This window comes from Mesoplodon bidens (assembly GCF_964165515.1).
Source record: "Mesoplodon bidens genome assembly, chromosome: 8".
Classification (NCBI taxonomy): Eukaryota; Metazoa; Chordata; class Mammalia; order Artiodactyla; family Ziphiidae; genus Mesoplodon; species Mesoplodon bidens.
Window position 1 is genome coordinate 17,624,265 of NC_138165.1, and position 12,256 is coordinate 17,636,520.

Below are 12,256 nucleotides of genomic sequence, written 5' to 3' on the forward strand. Positions count from 1 at the left end.
TGGGAGAAACCTAGAGACACTGGGTCTTGATTTATCTGTTCCAACCAAATACAAAAGTTCATCTCTTCCCCTACTTCTAAGATAGGAAGCAATTTTAAAAGTTGTATGTTATTTAAACAGAGGAATGTATTGATACATTTAAAAGATTAAGCTTAAAATAGGTGTAAATATATACAGACACCTGAATGGAACCATATTGATGAAGAGTGGTCTCCTTTTCAAAGTTTAATTGGCACCACATGGGGACATATATATGCATATGGCCGATTCACTTTGGTGTACAACAGAAACTAACACAGTATTGTGAAGCAATTATACTCCAATGGAGATCTATTAAATATATATATATTATATATATATAATGCACATACAATACAATCCAAAAAAAAAAAAAGAAAGATACATTCTCAGATCAGTTCTCCAATCTGACCCCACCTTCTGAATTCAAAGATATGAGGAAAGATGAACATAGAACTTAGTGAAGGAAATTGAAGAGAAGTGAAGGAAGTGGATCTGGAAATAGAAGCATATTTGGTTGTTTTTTTTGTTGTTGTTTTTTAAGGCAAGACTTGTATATATTTAGAATGTTCTTTGTTATCTAGAAATCTGTTAAAATGTTTCTTGAGTTGCATAAATAAACCCCACCCTACACAGTAAATAAACCAGGCCAGCACAAACATAAAAGCCAAGATTTAGAAAGGCAAATGTGATGAATACCTGAAGAACAACCACAGAGGGACAGAAATGTTATATTAAAAAAAAAGGAATGCAATGTGGAGATGGCCTGATGTGAAGCTAAAAGATCTTGCTACCTTCTCTCCCTGACTTTTCAACATGCAGGGGGTGATGAAAACAGGATACTATGGCTAGTCTATTCCTTTTGAGAATTTTTTTTTCAGCACAATTATAAGAGGTTTCAAACTCAGGAAGAGTGATTTGATCATAGTTCTATATAATCATTGTTAACCTACCTACATTGCCTAATTATAGGCTGAATTATATGATTTCCTACACATCCCCCTGGCTAGAAATGTTTATTGTATGATCTTCTTTAGCACCCCCAAATTTACCATTAAACATCACTTTGTTCTTAGGCTTTTTTGAAATATGAAATTGATTAATTTAAATATCAGTACCTCTGAGAGCGCTGTTAGTTAGCTGGGAAAAGAGGGGTTGGGTGTCTGAGAGGATGAGGCAGGTGAACGAAGCAAAGCAGGGTTTTGTTACAAAGGAAGTGAAAGGTCAAAGATCAACTCCACAAATCTACCTGAGACTGGTACAAATAAAAGTGGAGTGAGTGTTGCAAGGTTTGGTTGTCCACATGCTTAGTAGGATCAGGCACCTTTAGCCCTGACTCTTCAGTTCCTACTGGGATGAGAGCAAAGCTCTGGCAGGGGTTTTATTCACCTCCAAGACCTTCCATCCTTCCTTGGTCTCTCCCCAGGGCTTCATCCCTCCTTTCTGCAGGCTCAGGGGAAACGAGGAGGGGTGTACCTGCCTCTTAATCCAGGGTTCAAATAATTACCCAAAATAGATCTTACATATTGTGTGCCTTTCCTAAGCATGCTTTTTACACATATTGTTTCATTTTGTCCCCACAATAGGCCTGTGTGGTGGGTATCACCTCCATTTAACTAATGAGAGAAGAGACAGGTTAAAATCATTGACTTGCTGAAGTTGAACAGTTAACAAGTGGTGTCACTGAGGTTTGAACACTGATTGCTTCCCCCACAATGTCCACATCTTTTCCTGCTGGGTCCCATTAAATTACTACGATCAACAGCTTTCCCTGATTTGAAGATTATCCTTCAGTTAATATTACATGGCACATCTTTGTCACTGTCACCTACCATCCTCCAAAATCCATGTTAGACTTTTTATTGGGCCAGTTTGATTTATTTCCTTCCCTGGGCTCTTCCTTATTTGCATTTATTGCTTTATGAAAAGAGGCTAAATTGAGATAAAATATCAAGATCACACCATCCTTGGAGGAAAAAATGTAAGAGTTACAATGCTGTAAGCATTCAGAGAAGACCTACTGGACATGTCAGAAGAACAATCTCTGGACACTGAAGTAGCAAAGAAATTATGAAGAATGAGAGGAAGAAGATGTTTTTCAGAAGTCCATGAAAAATCTGACTTGTTATACATTAAGAATGGTAATGTAATACTAATAGACCTGCTCTACAAAGCTGTTTTTCAGTCAGCTGCTTTGTTTCATGTTCAGATTTCCTTTTAAATCGATAGCCCTTGCTTTGCTGTCTTCAATTGAAGGCATTTGCCTTCCAGTAAAACACACACACACACAAAATGGGGGTGGCAATGCGTCAGCCATTTCCTGCCCCAAGATTGAAACCTACTTTGCTTTTCTGAAAACATGATTCAAGCTATCCAACAATAATTTAATTGGCTGTTCTGTAAATTACAGGGCTGACCACCATATAAACACCAGAGAAATCACATGGGTATTCAGTAGTCAGCTATCATTTTTCTGATAATCTTCAGAACTTTCTATTTACATAATTATAAAACACTATATCACACAGGGTAATGGAAAAGTAAGTGTGTTTTCTATGCAACCTTCAACTTGTGATTTTTTATGCATAATATACATTACAGATTTATGACTCATCTACAGACATGAAAAAATGTGGTCAGCACACCATATCTGAAATATAATAATGTATCTAATGAGAGTTTGTAATATCCTCTGGTTTTAAGGGATGTAATCTTGACATAATAAGTCTATTTTATAACTGGTTGAATGATGGCCTTCAGGGGGACCAGTGTCAACTAGAGGGAGATATGTGTGCTGCAGGCCTTTCTTTGCCCCGTTCTGTTTGATACGTCTATTACAGATGTGGATTAAAATATCAGAGATAAATTTATATAACCTATGGATGACAAACAATTGAGATAATGGAAAATAAAATAGATGATGGAATCATGATATGAAATATGACATGTTCATGTGACAGTCTGACTCTAAGAAGATGAAAGTCAATTGGGATGACAGCACCGTCTTGCTTTTTGGTTAAGAAAAGACATAATTTTTTTTTTTTTTTTTTTTTTTTTTTTTGCGGTAGGCGGGCCTCTCACTGTTGTGGCCTCTCCCCTTGCAGAGCACAGGCTCCGGATGCGCAGGCTCAGCAGCCATGGCTCACGGGCCTAGCCGCTCTGCGGCATGTGGGATCTTCCCAGACCGGGGCACGAACCCGTGTCCCCTGCATCGGCAGGCGGACTCTCAACCATTGCGCCACCAGGGAAGCCCGAAAAGACATAATTTTTAAATGAGCTATACATTATAAATAATATGGCTTTAAAGCAGTACATGAAAAAGGCTTGGAAGTTTTGAATTTATGGTAAGCTCACTATTTGTCACCAGTGTATATGGCTGCCAGAGAAAGCTAATACAATTTGAGGTCGCATTAATGGAATTAACTTATCTGGAATGAAGGAGGTGACAGGCATAATTGAAGTCTCCATTCTGTTCTGGTCAGACCACACCTTAAATATAAGTTGATTTTGAATGATGTACTTCTAGAGTGATAGAGGCAAAGTAAAGCTTATTAGGAGATCAGGAGTGAATGTGAAAGGACAGGCATAATTGACATTGAAATGTTTTAACCTGGAAAGAGAGAAATTAGGGGTGAGGCAAGGACCTGATAGATGTCTTGAAATATTCAGAGAGTTGTCATTTTTAAATTTATCACAAATAGCAACAAGATATAGAGAAGAATCCATGAATATAAATTTCAATAGAGAAAAGATCTTTCTAATAGACCAGAGAGAAGGTAAACACCCTAAGGAAATGATTCATTCACCATCAGTAGTGTTGGGTACATTTTAAAAAATTATTTAAAAGTATATGGTTGAGAGTCCACCTGCCGATGCAGGGGATGCGGGTTCGTGCCCCGGTCTGGGAAGATCCCACATGCCGCGGAGCGGCTAGGCCCGCGAGCCATGGCCACTGAGCCTGCGCATCCGGAGCCTGTGCTCCACAACGGGAGAGGCCACAACAGTGAGAGGCCCGCGTACCGCAAAAAATAAATAAATAAATAAAAATAAAAGTATATGTATAAGCACTGCTTATGTCTCAAGCACTGTGTTAAGCCCTGCAGATAAGGTAATAAACAAAATAGGCACTGTCACTGCTGCCATGTAGATCACTTCTGGTGTAGTTGGAGAGACACTTAATAAATAATTGAATACTGTGATTACTTGCAATGAAAGAACTATAGAGAATGTGTAACTATTAATAGAGAGTTCATAGCTACACATAATTTAGAATGGAGGCTTAGGGAAAGCTCCTTTCAGGATCTGACCTTTAAGGACAGGGCTTGAATAATAAGTAGTAACTAACCAAATAAAGAATGAGGACAAGAAGGAGGCAAGGGAGAATATTCTAGATGAAGAATGTATGCAGACTCTTCAGGAAAGAGCTTGGTGCATTTAGAAGCTGGCAGAATGCCAGTGTGGCTGGGACCTAGTGGGTAAGGAGAGGAGAGGCATATTGGAGCCACAGGGCAGTAAGCTTTCTAAACTTTGCTCTGGAATAGGAATTTTGTCTAAGGGCAGTGAGGAGCTATTGAAGAGTTTTAACCAAGGAAGTGGCATAATCACATCCGGTTTTTAAGAAGTTCACTTTGGGTACAGTATAGAAAACAGATGGGAAGTAGAGGAAAGAGACTGAATGGAGAGTAACCTTTTATATCCTGGCAGAGAAATGAATGTGACTTGAATTGTGATGGTGACATTGGAGATAGAAGAGGGGAAGGTGGGAGAGGTACTAATGGGGTGCAATCCACAAGACCTGGTGCTCTACTGATGAAGAGAGTGAAGGAGAGAGAGAGAGTCGTTGGAGACCCCCAGAACTCAAGAATAAGCACCCTTCTGAGAAGGGGAACATGAAGGACAAATTGATTTGCTGTGGAGATCAGAAGGTCAGTTTTGAACATGCTAATTTTGATCTCATGATCTTTGATTTCCATGAGATTTCATTTCATTTATTCAACCTATGACATAAGAAAGACATGTTAGATAGATGATTGGATATCTGGAGTCTGGTCAGTTTTTAGACTTGCTACAGCAGAATCACCTGGAACTTTTGATTATTTGGCTACAGCCCAAGACTAATATATTAGAACCTTCAAGAGAACGTAGCCAATCTAATACCCTGAGGTTAGATGCAGTGGAAAAAATGGAAGTGATGTTTGATGCATCACTAGATAGTTGTACTAGTTAACCTTTAAACTTGACAACTTTGAATGACTATAATGTTATGACTAGAAAGATGGCAAGACCAAGAACTAACTCTACTATTACTTTCTAAGAGTAAATGTTCTGATCAAGTCATGAAACATCTCTGAAGGAAGAGAGCCATCTCCAGATTCTTCTACTTACATTGCCAAGTTTGTTTCCCACGATGCTGCCATCTTCGCCAGAAACTAACTGTTGGAGGAACCAGGCTGTAGTCAGAGGCAACCGCCTAATGGTTCCAGTGGTCCATGAGATAACCTTTCTTAGGAATCCAGCCAAATCGATGCATCATTCTGGATGGTAACTAATTTTCCAAATCAGATTTTCTCTTTGACTAGAGGGGAAGGGAGTGGGAAAAAGTAAAACTAGAAAAACAGAAGCATACGGATAAGTAAGAACGTAAGAGTTAAAGGGGGATCAAGCAGAGAGAGAAACAAAGAGAAACAGAAGCAGAGTCACAAGTATGACAATTAGTAGAACAAGGTTTAAGGGACATCCTCTTCCCAGCAGATGACAATGTGGCTGGATTCCCCAGTTCATTACAGTTCATTTATTCAACAAGTTTTTATTGAGCACCTATTATGTGCCAGAAACTGTACTAAGTGCTGGGAATATCAAATGAACAAAACTGTTGTCATGGATACCTCATTCTAGGTACATAATGATGAGTGCCATGGAAAAAATTAAGGCAGTGTTATAAGGACATGGATAGTGATGGTAGGATAGGCAGTTATCAGGAAATGAAGACCTTTCTGAGGAGGGAACATTAGCTGAGTCACCTGTGAGGCCACTGGGTAAAGAGCTTCTCAAGCAGAGAAAGTGGAAAGTACAAATGCTCTGATACAGAAGTGTGTTTGAGATGTTTATAAACCGAAAAAGTCCATGACATTGAACCGCGATGAACAAGGGGCAGCGTGAAAGGAGGTAAGATCAAGAGGAAAGGACAGTGCAGCTCATTCAGGCACTCGTAAGCCATGATTGGATTTTGCATTTTATTCTGAATGCAACAGGAAGTTTTTGAGGATTTTGGTCAAGGGGGTGGCATGATTACATTTGTGCATTAGAGGAATTACTCTGGTTTGTGTGTGGAGACTCAATTGTAGAGGGACAAGAGCAGAAGCAGGAGAGCAGTAAGGAGGCTACTTCAGCAGCCCAGGCAAGAAACAATGGTGGTTGCACAAGGTAGTAGCAGTGGAAGATACGGAAAATAGAGAAGGGGTACATCTTGAAATTAGCACCAACAAGAGTAGATGATGGATTGGGTAAGGGGGAGCAGTCAAGGATTATGCAAAGATTTTTGTTCTCAACAGCTGAATAAGATTTATTGAGATGGGGAAAAACCAAAAAAGAACCGTTGAGTTTGGTTTTGGACATAGTAAATTTGAGAAGTTTCAATGAATGTCATTCATTCAGGTGAAGAAATTTGATAGCTAGTTAGAAATGGGAGTCTGAAGTTCAGGAGATAAGTTAGGGCTGCAGATATGAATTTGGAGGTCATCAGTCTATCAGTCCTGACAGTGTACCTGCTAAAATGGTTTCCTCTGCTCTATTTCTTACCCCCTACCTACCCATGCACCTTCATAAAGCCTTCATCACAAGAGGTGATCTGGACATGTCTCTGTTTTCTGAGAGCTGGTGGAGCCATAAATACCATAGTAACTGAAAGAGGGAAAAATAAATGAATGTAGGAGCTGGGAGACTAGTCTGTCTGGGCATTTATTGAAATGGCGTAGGCAGAACGTAGCATCTCTCTCCTGGGTATAGGCCTCTATATCCAGTAACTCCTCACTACCTAATACAAGAGAAGAAGGAAGGAGTCTAGCTAGTTTGTTTTGTTTTGTTTTACTAATCAGCTACTCACTGGGTCATTCATGAAGCTCTAGTTGGCCATTTGGTCAGAACTATTAATCATATCTGGTGCTACTTTGCTCTCCTAGCAAACATTTTTTACATTCTAATTGCATGCTCCACTGCAGTTTGAGGAATTATACATTTCAGAGCAGTTATTGATTTTGCATTTCAATAACATTTCCGTTCTAATTCATCTTTTTTATGATTGAAGCTTCTTAATGTGCTTACAATGCACCATATGTTACCATTGCTTAATTTTGTCCCAAAATATTCATTTCTAGCTCTAAGGGACAGGTAGACTGAATAAAATATGTGGATTTAGCTCTCTCTTCTCTTTTATCAGTAGCAGGAGACTTTGCTAAGTATTTACAGGTAATAAATGAGGACCTAAGTGGCTAGTAATTATACCCGAATAGCCTCATGAAAGAATTACTGTGCTTTCTCAAGCCTTTAACTTATGACCAAAAATGATTATCATTGAATGACCATCTTGGAGGGCTCAACAGTAGTAAGGTTATGGGTAAAAATGTACAATATGACTAACTTCCCTAAATGTTAGCATCCCACATTCTTATATTTGAGAGCTAAATATAAAAACCATGAGCCTTTGGGGCCTTGATTTTAAGATTTTTCCTTTAAACATAATGCTGTTATTCTCTAAGGACATGAGAACAGTCTTTATTTAGTTAAGCTAACCCAAAATAGAACAGCGGAAATTATTAAATGAGTGAACATATATCTTTCTTTGGGACCCATTCATGCCAAAACTGATGTGTCTTAAAAGTACAAGATGAGGGGATATGGGAACATATGTATATGTATAACTGATTAAATTTGTTATAAAGCAAAAAATAAAAAAAAAAAGTACAAGATGACTTACAATAGGGAAGATATCTTCAAAAATGATTATACTGATCTTGAGAAAGGGATGCCTGATAGCCTCAATAATTACCCTGGAATTAACTACAGTGCTGATGATTGCATTATTTACTACAGTCTTATGAACAAGCAAACATTGTATTTTATAGCTGCACAGGACAGAAGTTTATGGAAAGTAGCTATTAATGTGTCCCTTTAGTCCCACCTGTCTTTCAGAGAGAAGCCCCAAATCTAGAGAGGATACAGCGTGGAAAATTTCACTCCCAATTTAGACATCTCTCTAGACTCCAGAGGAAGCTGTTCAGCTGGCCTCTCCTTATAGTTGAAACCGAGCTGTATGACTGCATGATGAGTCACTGGGCCAACAGCCCAAGTGCCAGGCTGGAACACGAGCTACTGGATTGGACACACTCTGCCTCATGTCAGGAATACTGTTGTGTGAGAAATAAAAGAAACCTTCCCTGGAATTGATGTTGGTCAAAATTCTGATACACTTAGATGTTCTTTTAGCAGTTCTAATTTTGGGGGGGAGGGGTGGAAATTCTGGGAGAACGCCAGAATCTGAGCTAGCACTCTTAGTTGCTATTTCAACAGCTATTATATGTACAGCTAATAGCTGTTTGACTGGGTTTCTTAGAACTGCTCCTGACACAGGGCAGTGAAGCAACACTTTACACTGTATCTCTCTGAAATTCAAGACATACTTTGCTTAAGCCAAGGAAAAAAAGGTAATCATCTGCCAACACTTGCAAGAGTAATTAGGGATTCTAGAAAAATCTCTTCAGGGAAAACATGTGAGGAAGGGTAAAAGAAAACTTTTGTCATTATTTTGGAAAATCTGAATTTCCAGACTGAGATTTTGAGACATCGCTAGTTGTCCCTTCTTCACCTATTTCACTCTTGATGAAACTAGGTTTCAAATAACATATGTTACTGAAAGTAATGTGACTTTTAGTGAGATAGATCTAGCTTATAAGCAGGTATAAGGCGCCTGAGAACAGCCTGCCTGCCATCCATGAACTCAGCACTCAAAACAACCGGAAACAGTACATGAACAGTACCTTTCATGGCGGGTGGTGTATACACGCTCTGCTTCCTTTGCTTAGGGGATGCATTCTGTGACTGGTAAAGAGAAAAAAGTAATAAGTCTTATGTTTGGATAAAAGGTACAATGTCAGCAGCCCTTTGAGGGAAATAAACACCTAGTAACATTAGTTTATTTTAAAAAGAAAGAAAGAAAGAGATAGTACTAATCCTTTCCATTTTAGAGAAAAACGTAAGTCCCAGGACAAAATAAACTCCAAAAGCTATGTCCATGGTATAATTATATCTGTTCATAGGCTTGTCGGTGGTTCTGGAGGGTTAATGAGAGTCCTTGCTAAGTAATATCAGTCTATAATCCTATGGGATTGAGATGTTCAGTCTAATAGCTCCATTTACTTGGAATTACAATGTTGTAATATTCTTCTACATGTTCAAAAGCTCTTTCCTAACAAAACTGCTGCTTAACACTCTTAAGCACACTGGATCAGAATTAATTTATTGAGGCAGAAACTTTTGCACTAAAATTGATACAAATTGGAACAGAGGAACATATTTCAGGGTCAGAACCATAATAATAATATTTAAAGTTTAGATAGAAATAGATATTTATATATGTATAAGGCATTACTTATTATAATAAATTATATATATATGTGGTCTACACCTCGATCAGATTATGTCAAATACTCCTTTTTAATGGTGTGTCTACTTATATTTCAGTGTGTCAAAGGCAGGAGTTTCAGTGTCTGGAGCAATTATTTTTGCTTTGAAAAGTTCAAGTATAAATAGTTACAAGATACTCTTTGAGGATTGTTCTAGACTTTCCATGCATATTAGAAAGAACATAATGTACAGAGTCTGAAGAAAACTAGAAACTGTTTCACAAAGTTGTAAATAGAGCTTGAGGCATCTTTACTCATACATACTAAAGCTTAATTGCCCTCAAAGGAGTCATCAAGATGTTGGTATTTAGCTGATGCAAAAACAACCTATTAAAAAGTAAAAAATTCAACCAAATAGTTACCAAATCCATATCAATCAAAGCAAATGATACAAGCAAATTTCTTCAAAATAGAGTGTTTTGTTACTAGTCTATTATACACAGATGCAGGCAGGGCAACTCTACATTAGTATAAATGTGTGGATGATTGAGCCTTCTGTTGTACCTTTGCTGTATTCTGTCACATTTGGTTAATTTTAAGAAGTATTCACTTCCAGGTTTTCTTATATGTTTATTTCCATATACATATTCAAAGATTAAGTAGAAAATTAATTCTACAGAAAAGTTGGTTTGTTTAGTAACAGTGGTAAAACTTATTAACTAATAAAAATTATATTTATGTAAGAGTTTAGTTTTCAAAGCATTTCACATTTACAATCTCATTAAATTTTTAGAAAAGTCTTGAGAGATACTTTCTGGTATTTTGTTCTTTCTACATTTTTCACTGAGTTTTGCTAGATGCCTACTCATATGGCCATGGGAATTGAGTATCAAGTCTGCATGAGTCCTACTCAATATTTATTCCATTTCTGGGCACAAGTTTGCTCATTTTCTTGTATTCTGTGTATCCTATGTTATCAGCTCCCCTAGCCGCCCCCCATCCCTGGTTCATATTTTCAATCTGAACTCCTACATGTGTGTATGTGGAGACTGGCCTCAGGATCTGCTCTTGGCTCCACACACCAGAGGACCCTTAAGAGGTGTCTTTCCCCTACCTTCTTGTTCCAGGGTTCCAACATTGGCTGTCCCAATCTGTGGTGGTCATACACAACCAGTCACTAAATTGAAATTATCAATACCATATCTTGCCTCTAAAATCAGTAGTTTATTTTAGAAGTTTTTCCAGGGGTTAGTATTTCATAGGTGGAGAATCAAGGGTAGCCTAGAGATGGAGACTTAATGACACCATTTTACTGTGTGTTCAGTAGGGGAAAGCAAATTAAATAGTTTTTACAACACAGTTATATTGATACCATATTTTATATCACATCAAATCAAACTGGTTGTGTTTTTAGTTGGTTGGACACATTTATACAGAGTATAAGAAAACTTACTTCTGCTTGTGTGTTGGTCACTCTCTTGTCATCTATTTCTGCAAGAGAAGTAGGTGTAATTATTAGAAAGTTGATATTTTTCCTTGTAATATGCACATTAAATTATCAATAACATGGAACAGAATGATTTAATAATTGCCTTATGCTTATACAATATCCATGGCTTAGTCTAGTGGCTGAGAGGGCAGGGGGAGGCAGAAAGAAATAGTTTCCTTCTGAGATAACCCTCTCCCACAGGTTTAAAAAAGGCAATAAAAAAGCATCCCTCCTGAAATTCCAAATTGCCCAACTTCCAGCAGTCCAGAAGGGGGACCAGAGAAATGCCTCCTAGAACAACTGTTGGCATCATCAACCTCACAGTGCTAAGGCGTAAACAACCTCCTCTCCTCATGGATTTTGCAGTACTGTCAATTAACTGTAGCCTCTGTCATTTTCCTTAAGTTTGCCAGTAAGCAGAACAAACCTACTTTTCCGCTCAGCCCAATCACTGACTCTAAAAGAGGCACCCTCTTTTCTATATGCCCCTGGAAAGAATCAGTAACTTTGTCAGAAATATTTCTTGTGACACTTCTAGGGCAACTTCCACATAGTCTGTGTAAAAAAACAGTTGTGAGGAAGGGGAGAGAGGAGGAAGAGGTGCTCACATACTCCCCTTCCACAGAGCGAGGACATTCTAGGCTGGGCTTCTTTCCTACCTCCTCACCTCTTTTGCATGGATTCTGCCTCTTGGCTTCTAGGCCCAGTTGACCGTTCCTCACTTTTAGGTTAGTCCCACAGCTGAGAAATTGATGCCATGGTTTAAATACTGAACGAGACATTCATCAAAGAATGTCTAAAAGCAAGTATAATTGTAACTTTGGTTTGTAACTCCGCATTTTGTTCTCTACATAATTTAAGAGGCTAGTGAATTTAAAGAATTATTAGTTTATGTTTTGGGGTACATAATGTATAAGGATGTAATTTTGTGATATAAATAACCATAAGGGGTTGGGACAGAGGCGTAAAAGAAGAGTGTTCGTATGTTATTGAAGTTAAACTAGTATAAATTCAAATTGAAGTGTTACAACTTTAGGGTTTTAAATGTAATCCCCATTGTAACTACAAAGAGAACAGCTATAGAAGGTACACAAAAGGAAATGAGAAAGAAATTTAAACAATTCACTACAAA

The 12,256-nt window shown here is 38.1% G+C and overlaps 1 protein-coding gene across 3 annotated transcripts in view; it reads right to left on the reverse strand.

Moving 5' to 3' along the window:
- The window catches only part of PPP1R1C (protein phosphatase 1 regulatory inhibitor subunit 1C), a gene marked incomplete at both ends in the record, with an annotated part of 124,687 nt that overhangs the window by 46,375 nt on the left and 66,056 nt on the right, over positions 1 to 12,256 (reverse strand). For 2 of the 3 annotated variants that reach the window (XM_081241856.1, XM_081241855.1), the window contains 2 exons: positions 9,051 to 9,111; positions 11,089 to 11,126. The exons of the other annotated variant lie outside the window; for it this stretch is intronic. In XM_081241856.1, coding sequence (XP_081097982.1) covers positions 9,051 to 9,111; positions 11,089 to 11,126 — 99 coding nt within the window. The remainder of the gene's footprint in view (positions 1 to 9,050; positions 9,112 to 11,088; positions 11,127 to 12,256) is intronic. 3 annotated transcript variants of the gene reach the window in all.